Source organism: Somniosus microcephalus, chromosome 1 (genome assembly GCF_052327205.1).
Source record: "Somniosus microcephalus isolate GS21.2 chromosome 1, FLI_Smic_1.0, whole genome shotgun sequence".
Classification (NCBI taxonomy): domain Eukaryota; kingdom Metazoa; phylum Chordata; class Chondrichthyes; order Squaliformes; family Somniosidae; genus Somniosus; species Somniosus microcephalus.
Window position 1 is genome coordinate 25,506,534 of NC_140987.1, and position 18,791 is coordinate 25,525,324.

The window sequence follows — 18,791 nt, forward strand, 5'->3', positions numbered from 1 at the left end:
GAGATAGAGATAGATAGATATATAGAGAGAGATAGATATAGAGAGAGATAGAGAGAGAGAGATAGAGAGAGACAGAGAGAGAGAGCGATAGAGAGAGAGACAGAGATAGAGAGACAGAGCGAGAGAGACAGAGAGAGAGAGATAGAGAGACACAGAGAGAGAGACAGAGAGAGAGAGAGAGACAGAGACAGAGAGAGAGAGACAGACAGAGACAGAGACAGACACCCAACATAATCACCCACCCTTGTCGTAAACTTGAGCTCACCCAAAGCTCTGCTGCCCGTGTCCTGACTCGCACCAAGTCCGGTTCACCCATCACCCCTGTGCTCGCTGACCTACATTGGTTCCCGGTTAAGCAACGCCTCGATTTTAAAATTCTCATCCTTGTTTTCAAATCCCTGCATGGCCTCGCCCCCTCCCTATCTCTGTAACCTCCTCCAGCCCCACAACCACACCACCACCCCCTGAGATCTCTGCGCTCCTCCAATTCTGACCTCTTGAGCATCCCTAATTTCAATCGCTCCACCACTGGCGGCCGTGCCTTCAGCTGCCTGGGCCCTAAGCACTGGAATAATCTCCCTAAACCTCTCCGCCTCTCTCTCCTACTTTCAGACGCTCCTTAACACCTACCTCTTTGACCAAGCTTTTGCTCATCTGCCCTAATATCTCCTTAGGTGACTCAGTGTCAAATTTTGTTTGTTAACGCTCCTGTGAAGCGCCTTGGGACATTTTACTACATTAAAGGCGCTAGATAAATACAAGTTGTTGTTGTTGAAGGAACAAAGGAGCACAGGAACAGGAGTTGGCCATTCAACCCCTTGAGCCTATTCCGCCATTCAGTGAGATCATGGCTAATCTGTATCTTAACTCCATTTACCCGCCTTGGTTCTGTAACCACTATTAATCTTGCCGAACAAAAATCTCTCAATTTCAGTGCTCTAATAACATAGAAATTACGACGCAGACTGAAGTGGGGCATTGGCGCCCTTCAGGAATTAAGGGGTTAACAATGTAGCTTGCACACTAGAAACAGTTGAGACAGCGACCGGGATGAGGGGATGGACATATGAGGAGAGGTTGAGTAGATTGGGACTCTACTCATTGGAGTTCAGAAGAATGAGAGGCGATCTTATTGAAACATATAAGATTGTGAAGGGGTTGGATCGGGTGGATGCGGGGAGGATGTTCCCGATGATAGGTGAAACTAGAACTAGGGGGCATAGTCTTAGAATAAGGGGCTGCTCTTTCAAAACTGAGATGAGGAGGAACTACTTCACTCAGAGGGTGGTAGGTCCATGGAATATGCTGCCCCAAAAAGCTGTAGAAGCTACATCATTACATAAATTTAAAACAGAAATAGACAGTTTCCTAGAAGTAAAGGGAATTAAGGGTTACGGGGAGCGGGCAGGAATTTGGACATGAGTCTAGGTTCGGATCGGTCATGGCCCTGTGGGTAGCGGAGCGGGCCCAGGGGCCGTGTAGCCTGATCCTGCTCCTATTTCGTGTGTCGAATTCTGTTAGATTCAGGAGATGGTTCTGTGATAGTAGATTGGCGGTTAGGATCAGATCAGCCATGATCTTATTGAATGGCGGAGCAGGCTCGAGGGGCCGATTGGCCTACTCCTGCTCCTATTTCTTAAGTTCTTATGTTCTAGCTCAGACATGTTGACCACAAAGTTTTGATGCTTTTGCAAGATTAGATGAAATTAGCTCAGAAACACCAACCACAAACTATGGAAGTTAAACCACACGGGGCACAGCAAAACAGAAATGCAGACATGTGGTTTTACTAAAGGTCACAAAATACAATAACAGGTGAGATCATAAAGATCATGTGACAATAAAATATAGGCGAAAGATTATGTGACACGAGATAGGGAATTAGCCAAACAGCAACTGTGCACGTGGGCCTTAAGCCAATTAAAACAGTGTAACGGAATATGCACGAGGATACCACAACTTTTGAACTCGTAATTATGTAACGCTTACTGTATAATTTCAGAGAAGTCTGCTGGTGTGCCAGTTAAAGATTATCTCCCCATCGGTGCAATAAAGACCATTTGACTATCGATCTAAAAACCTTGTGTTGAGTGTTGGTTTAAAATACTCCACAACACAGACACAGGCCGTTCATCCCATCCAGTCCGTGTTTGTCCTTCACTTGAGCAGTAATCCTGATCCCATGAGGCCACCATGCCCCTTTATCCCTCTTTCTCTGGCATAACACCAACAGCTTGCATTTATATAGCGCCTTTAACGTAGTAAAATGTCCCACGGCATTTTTCAGAAGCATAATCAAACAAAATTTGACACCGAGCCACATAAAGATATATTAGGGCAGAGGGGTAAGTTTTAAGGAGCATCTCAAAGGAGGAGAGGCGGAGAGGTTTAGGGAGGGTATTCCAGAGCTTAGGGATAAGACAGCTGGAGGCATGGCCGCCAATGGTGGGGACGATGAAAATCGGGGATGCGCAAGAGACCAGAATTGGAGGAGCGCAGAGGTCTCAGCAGGTTGTAGGGCTGGAGGAGGTTACAGAGATAGGGAGGGGTGAGGCCATGGAGGGATTTGAAAACAAGGATGAGAATTTTAAAATTGAGGCGTTGCCGGACCGGGAGCCAGTGTAGGTCAGCGAGCACAGGGGGCGATGGATGAACGGGACGAGGTGCGAGTACCGGAGAAGAGGAAGTTGTCAGAGAGAGAAAAGCATCGAGCGAAGTACCTTGGCCTTGGCATCGGCCTTGTCATCGGCTTTTGCTGCTAACATCATGAGACGGAGCACAAAGGAGATGCTCAGGGGGAACTGGCCCTTCAGCTGGGGTACGTTGGCTTTTATCAGTCTCCGCACTTTCGGCAATGGCACGTCAAAGAAAATCACTTTCCCCAAATTATCCATACCACGACGGCCGGCTCTCCCTGACATCTGAAAAGTAAAACAACACGGTTATGTTTGCATCCAAGGTTGTGAGGCGAGGACAGCCGGCTGATAGCAGAGGGTGAGGGCAATGATTCAAACATCCGTCTCCATGTACATTTATGCATGGGTAGATATGGAGAGGCTGTTACTCCTGGCTGGAGAGTCTAGAACCAGGGGTCACAGTCTCAGAATAAAGGGTCGGCCATTTAGGACTGAGATGAGGAGAAATTTCTTCTCTCGGAGGGTTGTGAATCTTTGGAATTCTCTACCCCAGATGGCTGTGGATGCTGAATCGTTGAATAAATTCAAGACCGAGATCGATAGATTTTTGGATACGGAGGGCATCAAGGGAAATGGTAGCATAGTGGTTATGTTATTGGGTTAGTAATCTGTAGATGTGTGTTCAAATCCCTTGAGAGCAACTGGGGAATTTAAATTCAATTAATTCAATAAATCTGGAACTCAAAAAAAAACTAGTAATATAGGAGCAGGAGTAGGCCATTTGGCCCTTCAAGCCTGTTCTGCCATTTAATGAGATCATGGCTGATCATCCAAATTCAGTATTCTGTCCCTACCTTCTCTCTTGATCCCTTTAGCCTTAAGAAATATATATAATTCCTTCTTGAATATATTTAATGAATTGGCCTCCACTGCCTTCTGTGGTAGAGAATTCCACAGGTTCACCACTTTCTGGGTGAAGAAATTCCTCCTCATCTCAGTCCTAAATGGCTTACCCCTTATCCTTAGACTGTGACCCCTGGTTCTGGACTCCCCGACCATCGGGAACATCCTTCCTGTGTCTAGTCCTGTTAGAATTTTATAAGTTTCAATGAGATCCCCTCTCATTCTTCTAAACTCCAGCGAGTATAAGCCCAATCGACCCAATCTCTCCTCATACGTCATTCCTGCCATCCCAGGTATCAGCCTGGTGAATCTTCACTGCACTCCCTCCATGGCAAGAACATCCTTCCTCAGATAAGGCAACCAAAACTGCAAACAATACTCAAGGTGTGGTCTCGCCAAGGCCCTGTACAACTGCAGCAAGACATCCTTGTTCCTATAATAGTAATGGTGACCATGAAACTACTGGGTCACTAACATCCTTTAGGGAAGGGAAATCTGCCGTCCTTACCCTGTCTGGCCTATATGTGACTCCAGACCCACAGCAATGGGGTTGACTCTTAACTGCCCCCTGAAATGGCCTAACAATCCACTCAATTGTAAAAAATCATTATAAGAATAAAACTGGAATTTGGCTTCGGACACGACAATGGAACAGCCCAGTTGACCCTGCAAAGTCCTCCTCGCTAACATTTGGGGACTTGTGCCAAAACTGGGAGAGCTGTCCCATAGACGAGTCAAGCAACAGCCTGACATAGTCACACTTACAGAATCAAACCTTTGAGCCAATGTCCCAGAGCCAGAATCCTCCATCACCATCCCTGGGCATGTCCTGTCCCACTGGCAGGACAGACCCATCAGGGGTGGCGGCGCAGTGGTATATAGTTGGGAGGGAAGGGCTCTGGGAGTCCTCAACATTGACTCCGGACCCCATGAAGCCTCATGGCAATCAGGTCAAACATGAGCAAGATTACCACCTACGTTCTCCCTCAGCTGATGAATCAGTACTCTTCCATGTTGAACACCACTTGGAGGAAGCACTGAGGGTAGCAAGGGCACAGAATGCACTATAGGTGGGGGACTTCAATGTCCATCATCAAGAGTGGCTCGGTAGCACCACTACTGGCTGAGTCCTGAAGGACATAGCTGCCAGACCAGACCTGCCGCAGGTGGTGAGAGAACCAAGATGGGGTAAACATAGAAACATAGAAGATAGGAGCAGGAGTAGGCCATTCGGCCCCTCAAGCCTGCTCCGCCATTCAATGAGATCATGGCTGATCATCCAAATTCAGTACCCTGTCCCTGCCTTCTCCCCATATCCCTTGATCCATTTAGCCTTAAGAAATATATCTAACTCCTTCTTGAATATATTTAATGAATTGGCCTCCACTGCCTTCTGTGGTAGAGAATTCCACAGGTTCACCATTCTCTGGGTGAAGAAAGCAAAACCTACTTGACCTCATCATCCTGTTGCAGATATATCTGTCCATGACAGTATTGGTAGCAGTGACCACCGCACAGTCCCTGTGGAGATGAAGTCCCGTCTTCACACTGAGGACACCCTCCATCGTTTTGTGTGGCACTACTACCGTGCTAAATGGGAAAGATTCAGAACAGATCTAGCAGCTCAAAACTGGGCATCCATGAGGCGATGTGGGCCACCAGCAGCAGCAGAATTGTATTCCACCACAATCTGTACCTCATGGCCTGGCATATCCCTCACTCTACCATTACTATCAAGCCAGGGGACTAACTCTGGTTCAGTAAGGAGTGTAGAAGAGCATGCCAAGATCAGCACCAGGTGCTCCAAAAATGAGATGCCAACCTGGGGAAGCTACAACACAGGACTTCATGCAAGCTAAATAGCGGAAGCAGCATGCTATAGACAGAGCTAAGCGATCCCACAATCAACAGATCAGATCAAAGTTCTGCAGTCCTACCACATCCAGTCATGAATGGTGGTGGGCAATTAAACAACTAACGGGAGGAGGAGGCTCCAATAATATCCCCATCCTCAATGATGGTGGAGCCCAGCACATAGAAACATAGAAGATAGGAGCAGGAGTAGGCCATTCGGCCCATCGAGCCTGCTCCACCATTCAATGCGATCATGGCTGATCATCCAAATTCAGTACCCGGCCCCTGCTTTCTCCCCATACCCCTTGATCCCTTTAGCCTTAAGAAATATACCCAACTCCTTCTTGAATATATTTAATGTATTGGCCTCTACTGTCTTCTGTGGTAGAGAATTCCACAGGTTCACCACTCTCTGGGTGAAGAAATTCCTCCTTATTTCTGTCCTAAATGGCCTACCCCTTATCCTTAGACTGTGACCCCTGGTTCTGAACTCCCCGACCATCGGGAACATCCTTCCTGCATCTAGTCTGTCCAGTCCTGTCAGAATTTTATAAGTTTCAATGAGATCCCCTCTCATTCTTCTGAACTCCAGCGAGTACAAGCCCAATCGACCCAATCTCTCCTCATACGTCATTCCTGCCATCCCAGGTATGAGCCTGGTGAATATTCGCTGAACTCCTTCCATGGCAAGAACATCCTTCCTCAGATAAGGCGACATGAGTGCAAAAGACAAAACTGAACCATTTGCAACCATCTTCAGCCAGAAGTGCCAAGTGGATGATCCATCTCGTCCTCCTCCTGAGGTCCCCACCCTCACAGAAGCCAATTAGATTCACTCCATGCAATATCAAGAAACAGCTGAGCGCACTGGATACAGCCAAGGCTGTGGGCCCCAACAATATCCCGGCTGTCGTGCTGAAGACTTGTGCTCCAGAACTAACTGCACCTCTAGCCAAGCTGTTCCAGTACAGCTACAACACTGGCATCTATCCGACAATGTGGAAAACTGCCCAGGTATGTCCTGTCCACAAAAAGCAGGACAAATCCAATCTGGCCAATTACCGCCCCATCAGTCTACTCTCAATCATCAGCAGTGATGGAAGGTGTTGTCGACAGTGCTATCAAGCGGCACTTACTCACCAATAACCTGCTCACTGCTGCTCAGTTTGGGTTCTGCCAGGACCAGTCAGCTCCAGACCTCATTAAAGCCTTGGTCCAAACATGGACAAAGGAGCTGAATTCCAGAGGTGAGGTGAGAGTGACTGCCCTTGACATCAAGGCAGCATTTGACCGAGGGTGGCATGAAGAAGCCCTAGAAAAACTGAAGTCAATGGGAATCAGGGGGAAAACTCTCCACTGGCAGGAGTCATACCTAGCACAAAGGAAGATGGTTCTGGTTGTTGGAGGCCAATCATGTCAGCCCCAGGACATCGCTGCAGGAGTTCCTCAGGGCAATGTCCTAGGCTCAACCATCTTCAGCTGCTTCAGCAATGACCTTCCCTCCATCATAAGGTCAGAATTTTGGATGTTTGCTGATGATTGCACAGTGTTCAGTTCCATTCGCAACTCATCAGATAATGAAGCAGTCCATGTCCGCATGCAGCAAGACCTGGACGACGTTCAGGCTTGAGCTGATAAGAGGCAATTAACATTCGGGCCACACAAGTGGAAGGCAATGACTATCTCCAACAAGAGAGCATCTAATCAACATCCTGGAGGTCACCATTGACCAGAAACTTAACTGGGCCAGCCATATAATTACTGTGGCTTCAAGAGCAGGTCAGAGGCTGGGTATTCTGCAGCGAGTGCCTCACCTCCTGACTCCCCAAAGCCTTTCCACCATCTACAAGGCACAAGTAAGGAGTGTGATGGAATACTCTCCACTTGCCTGGATGAGTGCAGCTCCAACAACACTCAAGAAGATCGACACCATCCAGGAAAAAGCAGCCTGCTTGATTGGTACCCCATCCACCACCTTAAACATTCACTCCCTCCACCAGTGCACCGTGGCTGCAGTGTGCACCATCTACAAGATGCACTGCAGCAACTCACCAAGGCTTCTTTGGCAGCACCTCCCAAACCCACGACCTCTACCACCTAGAAGATCAAGGTCAGAAGGTGCATGGGAACACCACCACCTCCAAGATCCCCTCCAAGTCACACACCATCTTGGTTTGGAAATATATCGGCCGTTCCTTCATCGTCGCTGGGTCAAAATCCTGGAATTCCCTTCCTAACAACGCTGTGGGAGTACCTTCACCACACGGACTGCAGGGGTTCAAGAAGGCGGCTCACCACCACCTTCTCAAGGGCAATTAGGGATGGGCAATAAATGCTGGCCTTGCCAGCGACGCCTACATCCCAGGAACAAATTTTTAAAAAATGTGGATCAGGCGGGAAAGGGAGTTGAGGTAGAAGATCAGCCATGATCTTATTAAATGGTGGATCAGGCTCGAGGGGCCGGATGGACTATTTCTTATGCTTTTACATTCACAGGCCTGGAATCTCCTGTCATAATTTTGGTGGATTCCCTGGAGAAACTGGGTTTATGATGATCTTCCACTGAAGTTTACAACAGGAGATCAGGAAAAAAAACCTCAATAGAAATTCTACCCCATATATAATCACAGGCCCTGATTTAAAAGGTGGGGTGGGGGGTGCAGACGGTTACGCTGCATACGAGTCCCGAAGTGGGTGGCGGACCCGGGGAGTCCTGAGGGGGCGGGATGCGGAGACCTCCTCCCGATCTTCACAACCAGGGATCATTGCCATCACAGATATTGGAGTCCTGCCCGAAACCGGCCGGATGCACTGCCTGGCCGGCGGGTGGGAGCAGAACATCGCAGGCCGGAAGCCATAGTTGGGGACCTGGGGGATCATCCCCTGGCATTCAGGTAAGTGGTAAGGGATAGTAGGGGGGTCGGGCCAAAAAGATAATCTCGGGGAATGGGGGGAACCCAGGGTAAGGGAGGGCCAAGGCTGCCTTGTGAGGCCTGGAGGGGCACCCTTGCATTTTTTCCTGCTATATGGTGAATTTTAGTGAGAGTCCCCATATTATCAAGTTGGGCCCTGGCGGGCCCCATATTGGGCTCGGACCTCTCTGGGCGTGGGGCCTCCTTAGGCCCATGTTTTAACTCACCCCCTACGGGAACCAGTATCGTTACTTTACCACTATCCACTTCTACTACCTGTCTGTAGTTGAGAGAATCCAGGTGCACTGAGTCATGAAGAAAAACAACAGTCTTGCAAGGCATGTTGATCCCCAAAGCAAGTGTCGATGTAGAACTGACGACCTTAAGAGAAAAAGAGAACACTTTAGTCTTTTACTTGTATTTGCTGGACTCTAGTCTAAAGCACCTCCTATTCACTCCGTGGGTCCTTAAGTCTTCTATTAGGGAATGGATATTTTTACCTATAAATTTATAAGTTATGCCACAAGAGAATAGGGTGCAATGTCATTTATTGGCTTTCCTAAGAAATAAATATGCAATGATAACCATGATTACCAATAATTACTGTTCCCACTAGTTGATGGTACAAGGACTAGAGGACACAGATTTCAGGTTTTGGGCAAGAGATACAGTGGGGATGTGAGGAAAAACATTTTTACGCAGCGAGTGGTGAGAACCTGCAATTCGCTGCCGAGGGAAGTGGTGGAAGTGGAGTGGACACACTCAATGTTTTCAAGGGGAGACTGGATAGGCACTTGAGGGAAATAAACTTGCAGGGCTACGGGGATAGAGCAAGGGAATGGGACTGACTGGATTGCTCTACAGAGAGCCGGCACGGACTCAATGGGCCGAATGGCCTCTTTCTGTGCTGTATGTATGACTATAATATTAAAAATTAACCGTTGCCTTACACTTGGCTCTTGCCAACCTATCCCTAAGTTTTGTAAGACTCGGTATGTAGGACCCTCCATCACAGTGGGAAACCGAAAGCGCCACTGTTAGTCTTTGAACAGTCAGGCCAGGAGGTAAGACCACATGAGCCTACAAAATTGGCGGGCAGGAAAAGACCAGCTGGTCCACCTGCCCCACACCACGAGGGCCGGAACATCATGACTGGGGCACTTCCTACCCCCACATCCCCCTCCTCCTTCCCGCAGACATGTAATCTCCTGAAAGAGGCAAAAAACCCAGGACCAATATAAGGGGAAAAATACCCTAGAAAATTCCTCTCTGACCCCCCCTCCCCCCCCCCCCCCCAGACGATCGAAACCAATCCACGGGACCACACGGACCAAGCGTTATCTATTAAGACACTTATAAGGCCCCAAAATTCCGTTCCCGACGGGTGTGTACGCACTGTGTACTCACCCGTAGGGCCAACGGAAGTGCCGGTTTCATGCAAGCACTGTGCATGCACTGAAAACCGGAACTTCCGTTCTCTGAAGAAAAGGGTTCGCAAGACAAACGCCTGTGCCAGAGAGGCAGCGCGTACGCCTGGAACTTCTGCTTTTTTTCGAGGTTTTTCGAGTCCGGATAAGTCCCTAGCAGCTGCGCCTGGAAAAGCAGGCGCAAGACCTACTTTTAACAAGGTAAGAGGTGATACCAGTAAAAGAAAAACATTTTTAACACTTATTTATCATTTTAAAATACTTTAAAGAAAGGTAAGTTTATTTTTAGCCCCGTTAAAAACTTTAATTATTTTTTTCAAAAATTTAAATTTTTGTTTAAAATAGTTAATTTATGTAATTTATATAGTCATTTTAAAAATGTGATTTAAAAAAAAAAATTATTTGAAGTTTTACTTTTGTTTTGAGGGTGATCTCTATTCATACATTTGACAGGTCTTCCTGTCAAATCTATGAATGGAGATTCCCTGCTCCGATTGGCTCCCCGTGGCCCATGTGATCCCAGGGATGCTGCAAACTAACTGCGCCCCTGGGATACGTGTGCCCCGCACATCGGCAGTTTGAGGAGGCACATCAACGGAATTTTACGCCAGCCCAGAGCATTACGGTCGGCGCGGTTCGTTTGTGCAGGTCGGGGGCCTACGCCCGCGGGAAGCCTCCGACCGGAATTTCTGGGCCTATAATATTATCTACTATATGGTGCGATCCCTGCCCCAGTCAGGAACCGGTGGTCCAGCTCCCTCTTGAAGGCAGACAGAGAGTCAGCGCCCACCGCACCAGCTGACAATGTATTCCGGCGGCTCACTACTCACTGAGAACACAATAATAATAATAATAATTCAACTTTATTGTCATTGCACAAGTACATGAACAACGAAATGTGATCTTGCAAGCTCCCATGACTGGGAGAAGCAAAGCCGCTGCATCTGTGCGCGCCGCCATTCCATTTCCACCATTCCTCCTGTCCGACAATCTTCAGCCCACCGCCCGGGCCTGCTCACCAGCCGCTCCTCCCGTGGCTTCTTCCGTGACCTTCTCTTCCCTGATGGTCAACCCCTCCAGGTACTAACCAGGCCTGGTTCTGCTTAGCTTCCAAGCCTTACCAGTGACCCTGTCCCTAGTCCCAGGAACATCCAGCCTATTCCTACTCTTACACAGTTTGAACTCATGTTCCCCTGGTCCTTCCCCAACCTGTTAAACTGGAATAACCTATCAGTAGGCAAACTATCCAGTCCTTTAAAAAAAAAATATTTTAAAACCTAACGCACCTCAAACATTGAACGGTTACTGACCTTGACAAACCCGCGCCTGAATAACATCTCCACGGCTTGTCTAATCCGGAGGTTCAGGGAAGCATGATGGCAGCCAATGCCTTGACGTAGCATCGTGCGAAAGTAGTCAGCATGGTTTACTCTGCGCATACGGGAGAAGACCTTGACCAGAAACTACAAGAGAAGAAAGTGGAATCAACTGAGCAATCGGATTGAATGGAGTTCTTTAATTCGCCGTTTATTCTCCCATTAACCCATTCACTGTCCCACTGTTGAGCTACCACAGTTATTTGAGCAACTTGTCCTTTTTTGACTAGCAAGGGTACGGTAGCATCGTGGTTATGTTACTAGACTATAATCCGGAGATGTAAGTTCAAATCTCACCATGTGGCAACTGGGGAATGTGAATTCAATAAGTCTAGAATATTAAAAAAACTAGTTCCGGTAATGGTGACCATGAAGCTACCAGATTTCTGTTTAAAAAAGAAAAACCACCTGATTCACTAATGTTCCTTCAGGGAAGGAAATCTGCCATCCTTACCTGGTCTGGCCTGTATGTGACTCCAGACCCCCAGCAATGTGATTGACTCTGAAATGGCCACTGGCAAGCCACTCTCAAAAAAAACTGCAACGATGGATAAAACTGCGAGAATGAATATTAAAAAGAAATCAAGCTGCCAGGATTATAGGTGGGGCGGGGAGGGTGATAAATGGCCCAGTGGGGGGAAAAAGCCAGGTGGACTCCAAAATCACTGGAATTCCATTCCTTGCGTATGTGTGTGTACATATATGTGTGTAAGCGTCTGTGCATGTTTAAGTGTATCTATGTGTGTGTGTAAACACATAACCCCTGCACTTTGGCATTCTACTAAGTTACAGTGTATGTGTACGGCAATAATATCCTTCTTATTGTATCTGCTATGAGTTAATTTTATTAATTCACGGGATGTGGGCGTCGCTGACAAGGCCAGGCATTTATTGCCCATCCCTAGTTGCCCTTGAGAAGGCGGTGGTGAGCCACCTTCTTGAACCACTGCAGTCCGTGTGGTGAAGGTACTCCCACAGTGCTGTTAGGGAGGGAGTTCCAGGAATTTGACACAGCGATGATGAAGGAATGGCGAAGTCGGAATGTTGTGTGACTTGGAGGGGAACTTGCAGGTGATGGTTTTCCCATGCGCCTGCTGCCCTTGTCCTTCTAGGTGTAGGGGGTTGCGGGTTTGGGAGGTGCTGCCAAAGAAGCCTCGGCGAGTTGCTGCAGTGCATCTTGTAGATGGTGCACACTGCAGCCACGGTACGCCGGTGGTGGAGATGGGAATGTTTAAGGTGGTGGATGGGGTGCCAATCAAGCGGGCTGCTTTGCTCTGAGTTTCTTGAGTGTTGTTGGAGCTGCACTCATCCAGGCAAGTGGAGAGTATTTCATCACACTCCTGACTTGTGCCTTGTAGATGGTAGACAGGCTTTGGGGAATCAGGAGGTGAATCACTCCTCACAGAATACCTAGCCTCTGACCTGCTCTTGTTGCCACAGTATTTATGTGGCTGGTCCCATTAAGTTTCTGGTCAATGGTGGGCCCCAGGATATTGATGGTGGGGGATTCAACAATAGTAATGTCACTGAACATCAAGGGGAGATGGTTAGACTCTTGTTTGTTGGAGATGGTCATTGCCTGGCATTTGTGTGGTGAGAATGTTACTTCCCACTTATCAGCCCAAGCCTGAATGTTGTCCAGGTCTTGCTGCATGCAGGCATGGACTGCTTCCATATCTGAAGAGTTGCGAATGGAACTGAACACTGTGTAGTCATCAGCGAACATCCCCACTTCTTGACCTTATGGTGGAGGGAAGGTCATTGATGAAGCAGCTGAAGATGGTTGGGCCCAGGACACTGCCCTGAGGAACTCCTGCAGCGATGTCCTGGGGCTGAGATGATTGGCCTCCAACCATCACAACCATCTTCCTTGAATTTGAATTCAGTTTTGAAAAATGACCATTTAAAAAAAAAATCTGGAAACAAAAAACTATCGTCATTAAAAGTGACCATGAAGCTGTCGGACTGTTGTAAAAACCCAACCAGTTCACTAATGCCCTTTAGGGAAGGAAACCTGCCGTCCTTTACCCGGTCTGGTGGAAATGTGAATTTAGTCCCACACTAACTCTTAATTGCCCTCTGAAGTGGCCTAGCAAGCCACTCAGTTGTATCAAACCGCTACAAAGAATATGAAGGCCCGCCACTTTCTGAGGGCAACTCGGAATGGGTAATAAACGCCAGTGACTCCGAGAATGAATTTAAAACAATTCCCACACACATGCAAAGAGAGGTGGGGGGCTTTACCTCTGAGCCACGAGCATAGCTACCCAATTTGTTTCTACATAGTTCCAAAATGAGATCAAGATTAAAATAGGCCAGGGCAGCATCCGTGGAGAGAGAAACAGGGTTAACGTTTCAGGTCTGGGACCCTTCATCAGAACTGGATAAAGCTGGAGATGTAACAGATATTAAGCAGGAGCAGAGACAGGGGGTGTGGGGGGGGGGGGTTCGGAGGGGATGAAGGAATTGAAAGAACATACTGTACTTTTGTAAGAGGCAGGAAAGATAAAAATCCCCTCCCAACCACCCCCCCGCCCCACCCTGTCTCTGCACCTGCTTAATATCTGTTACATCTCCAGCTTTTTCCAGTTCTGACGAAGGGTCCCAGATCTGAAACGTTAACTCTGTTTCTCTCTCCACGGATGCTGCCTGGCCTGCTGAATATTTCCAGCATTTTCTGTTGTTATTTCAGATTTCCAGCATTCGCAGTATTTTGCTATTGTATCAAGATTAAAATACCTGCTGTACTTGCACCTTAATCGATGAAACAGTTACCTGTTATTTACCTTGGGCCAGATCTTCCCAAGGAACGATGATGCCTGTTAAAGACCCCCGTCTTTGCTAAATGCGTAAATCGGCCAGCAGGTTCAGGGGATGGTGGAGAGATACGCCATGCGTTGCGAATCTCCAGAACTTGCTGCTCAACTAACACAATCGGCAGCTCGCCCTTGGCCTCCCCGTTATTTTTAAGAACTTGCTGGGTTGGCACATTCATTCCCCATTAAACTCACAGAAAGTTAGGGTTCATAATTAATAGTGTAAGTGTCCTTTAAACTACGTGATAATTGTGAATGCAATGCCAATCAATCTCTCCGGCCCAGAAAGGGAACAATTTAAAGTGTTGAGTCTCATTCCTGCATGTAGTAAATTTTTGTTAGCGATTTTAAATATTTTTCTTACTTTTCCTTTTCATTTTGATTGCTCCCTCTCTCTCTTAATCCAATCTTTCTTTCCCTGTATTTCTCTTTCTGTACCCGATTTGACTCTAATTCACTATTTGCTTCTCCATCGCTCCTCGGTTTCTTCCTCAATCCTTAAATCTCATTGGTTAAGGAGATGGACTGTTGGTCCCGCTGTTCACTGAGATCCCAGATGTCCCAGTGCCCTCGACGCGCTGTTATCAGCTCGCACCTCCAGCAAGTTACGGCGCAACGTTTCTTTGAGCTGAAGCGAGCAGGATAAAGTCCCGATAAAGGTACAGAGTGAGATGTCCCACTCCAGCAAGATCCATAAGAACATAAGAAATAGGAGAAGGAGTCGGCCATTTGGCCCCTCGAGCCTGCTCCACCATTCAATAAGATCATGGGTGATCTTCTACCTCATCTCCACTTTCCCTTACTATTCAAAAATCTATCGATCTCTGTCTTGAATATACTCAACGACTGAGCCTCCACAGCCCTCTGGGGTAGAGAATTCCAAAGATTCACCACCCTCTGAGTGAAGAAATTTCTCCTCATCTCAATCCTAAATGGCCGACCCCTTATTCTGAGACTGTGACCCCTGGTTCTAGACTCCCCAGCCAGGGGAAACATCCTCCTTGCATCTACCCCGTCAAACCCTGTAAGAATTGTGTATGTTTCAATGAGATCACCTCTCATTCTTCTAAACTCTAGAGAATATAGGCCTAGTCTACTCAATCTCTCCTCATAGGACAATCCCCCCCGCCATATAATAGCAAAATACTGCGGATGCTGGAAATCTGAACTAACAGAAAATGCTGGAAATACTCAGCAGGCCAGGCAGCATCCGTGGAGAGAGAAACAGAGTTAACGTTTCAGGTCTGGGACCCTTCATCAGAACTGGAAAAAGCTGGAGATGTAACAGATATTAAGCAGGTGCAGAGACAGGGGGGGGGAGGTTTAGGAGGGGAGGAAGGAATTGAAAGAACACCCTGTACTTTTGTAAGAGGCAGGAAAGATAAAATGTTGCAAATGGGAATGGCAAAAATCATACTGCATGAAAAATGGGGGCAGGGATAATTATCTGAAATTGTTGAACTCAATGTTGAGTCCGGCAGGCTGCAAAGTGCCCAATTGTACTTCTTGCAATTTAATATACTGTATTCGCTGCTCACGATGCGGTCTCCTCTACATTGGGGAGACCAAACGCAGATTGGGCGACCGCTTTGCGGAACACCTCCGTTCAGTCCGTACGGGTGACCCTGAGCTTCTGGTCGCCTGTCACTTTAATTCTCCGCTTCACTCCCACTCTGATCTCTCTGTCCTCGGGCTATTGCATTGTTCCAATGAAGCTCAACGTAAGCTCGAGGAACAGCACCTCATCTTTCGATTGGGCACTTTGCAGCCTGCCGGACTCAACATTGAATTCAACAATTTCAGATAATTATCCCTGCCCCCATTTTTCATGCAGTGTGATTTTTGCCATTCCCATTTGCAACATTTTATCTTTCCTGCCTCTTACAAAAGTACAGGATGTTCTTTCTATTCCTTCCTCCCCTCCTAGCCCCGCCCCCCCCCCCCCCCTGTCTCTGCTCCTGCTTAATATCTGTTACATCTCCAGCTTTTTCCAGTTCTGATGAAGGGTCCCAGACCTGAAACGTTAACTCTGTTTCTCTCTCCACGGATGCTGCCTGGCCTGCTGAGTATTTCCAGCATTTTCTGTTGTTATTTCATTATCCCCCCCGCCATCTCAGGAGCCAGTCTGGTGAACCTTCATTGCACTCCCTCTATGGCAAGTATATCCTTCCTCAGGTAAGGAGACCAAAACTGTACACAATACTCCAGGTGTGGTCTCACCAGGGCCCTATATAATTGCAGTAAGACGTCTTTACTCTTATACTCAAATCCTCTTGTAATAAAGGCCAATTTGCTTTCATCCAGCCCCTTACCTTTTCATCTGCTTTTGAAACCTCTGCAAAAGTGCAGTCTGGAGGGAGTTCATGAAGTTGTTGATATTTCTTGCATAACATGTCATGTTCAGTTCTATATTGTATTAATTGTTCAGCTTGCTTTCCGGTGGGATTAGTCCTTTCAAAATAAAAATGAACAAAGAATCTGATGAACAAAAGATTGAAGGCTAGAAATGAGAGTCGGTGGTAATGACCAAAGAGCACCAAAACATGTTTGCATGTCATTGCCTCAGTTGTTAGCATTCCTGCCACTGAGTTAGAAGGTTGTGGGCCCCAGTTCCACGCCAGAGACTTGAGCACATAATCCAGGCTGACACTCCCAGTGCAGTGCTGAGGGAGCGCTGCACTGTCGCAGGTGCCGTCTTTCGGATGAAATGCTAAAGCGAGGCCTGTCTGCCCTCTCAGGTGGACGTAAAAGATCCCATGACACTAGAACAAGGGAGTTCTCCCCGGTGTCCCGGTCAATATTTATCCCTCAATCAGCATCACTAATACAGATTATCTGGTCATTATCACATTGCTGTTTGTGGGAGCTTGCTGTGAACAAATTGGTGACTACACTCTAAAAGTACTTCATTGGCTGTAAAGCGCTTTGGGACGTCCTGAGGTTGCAAAAGGTGCTATAGAAATGTAAGTTCTTGGTGTAATGTCTCATCCAAAAGACGGCACCTCCAACAGTGCAGCACTCCCTCAGTACTGCATTGGAGTTTCAGCCCAGATTTAGTACTCATGTGTCTGGAGTGGGGCTTGAACCCACGACCTTCTGACTCAGTAGCAAAAGTGCTACCAACTGAGCCAGTGCTCACATTTAAGAAACGACACTTCAACACCAGTATACTGCATCCTAAGCTATGCCCTGTTCTATTCTACTATTCTAGAAGGGAAAACACTGACTACTGGTGAAGTCTATGTTTGAAATGGAAATTGTAATAAAATACTTACATCGATTCTTCCTTTTCCAGGTGTTTTGACAGCTTTTGTAGCCTGGTTTCTAACCGGAGTTTTGCTTTTTCATTACCAGGCTTTTCTTTGCTTTCCAATTTTCTCTTAAGATGGCTGAATAGGTCTTTAGCAAAGGATTCAACCTTTGTTATATCAAATCTAAAACAATGGTAAAGGCAAATTAGTGTCTGAAGTCAATCATAGATTCATAGAAGCATAGAATGGTTACAGCACAGGAGGAGGCCATTCAGCCCGTCGAGCCAGTGCCGGCAAGAGCTTCAGCTACTCCCACTCCCCCGCCCTTCCCCCACAGCCCTGCAATTTTTTCTCCTTCAGGCACTTATCCAATTCCCTTTTGAAAGCCACAATTGAATCTGCCTCCACCACCCTTTCAGGCAGTGCATTCCAGATCCTAACCACTCGCTGCGTAAAAAAGTTTTTCCTCATGTCGCCTTTGGCTCTTTTGCCAAACACCTTAAATCTGTGTCCTCTGGTTCTCGACCCTTCTGCCAATGGGAACAGTTTCTCTCCATCTACTCTGTTTAGACCCATCATGATTTTGAGCACCTCTATCAAATCTCCTCTCAACCTTCTATCCATGTAACTGAAGTCCCTCATCCCTGGAACCATTCTTGTAAATCTTTTCTGCACCCTCTCTAAAGCCTTCACATCCTTCCTAAAGTGCGGTGCCTTGAATTGGACACAATGCTCCAGTTGAGGCTGAACCAGCGTTTTATAAAGGTTCAGCATAACTTCCTTGCTTTTGTACTCTATGCCTCTATTTATGAAGCCCAGGATTCCGTAGGCTTTTTTAACCACTTTCTCTACCTGCTCTGCCACCTTCAATGATTTGTGCACATATACCTCCAGGTCTCTCTGTTCGTGCACCCCCTTTAGGATTGTACCCTTTAGTTTATATTGCCTCTCCTCATTCTTCCTACCAAAATGTATCACTTGGTACTTTTCTGCGTTAAATATCATCTGCCACGTGTCCGCCCATTCCACCAGCCTGCCTATGTCCTCTTGAAGTCTATCACTATCCTCCTCACTATTCACTATACTTCCAAGTTTTCTGTCATCTGCAAATTTAGAAATTTTGATCTGTACACCCAAGTCCAAGTCATTAATATATATCAAGTAGTGATCCTAGTACCTGGAGAACACCACTTCCTCCAGACTGAAAAACAACCGTTCACCACTACTCTCTGTTTCCTGTCACTTAGCCAATTTTGTATCCATGCTGCCACTGTCCCTTTTATTCCATGGGCTTCAACTTCGCTGGCAAGTCAAACTGTGCACAGCAAGGTCCCACAAACAGCAATGTGATAATAACCAGATAATCTATTTTAGTGATGTTGGTTAAGGGATAAATATTGGCCAGGACACCGAGGAGGACACTCCTGCTTTTCTTTGACTAGTGGCCGGGGGATCTTTTACGCCCATCTGAGGGAACCTCAGTTTAACGTCTCATCCGAAGGATGGTACGCAGCGCCGATATCCAGCACGCCAATATAGCGCGGTCAGGCTCCCTCTGCCCTGAGAGAAGCACTCCCCATGACACTGACACTTTCCCATTACCCACAGGCCAATCA

General features: G+C 47.1%; 1 protein-coding gene across 1 annotated transcript in view; it reads right to left on the reverse strand.

The window, feature by feature from the left end:
- LOC147123998 (putative ATP-dependent RNA helicase DDX60) overlaps positions 1-18,791 on the reverse strand; it is a 217,424-nt gene that overhangs the window by 39,219 nt on the left and 159,414 nt on the right. The window contains exons 25-29 of the mRNA XM_085975509.1: positions 17,200-17,358; positions 16,237-16,375; positions 11,043-11,195; positions 8,582-8,686; positions 2,721-2,921 (exon numbers count right to left, since the gene is read on the reverse strand). Of these exons, the coding sequence (XP_085831635.1) occupies positions 2,721-2,921; positions 8,582-8,686; positions 11,043-11,195; positions 16,237-16,375; positions 17,200-17,358 (757 nt within the window). The remainder of the gene's footprint in view (positions 1-2,720; positions 2,922-8,581; positions 8,687-11,042; positions 11,196-16,236; positions 16,376-17,199; positions 17,359-18,791) is intronic.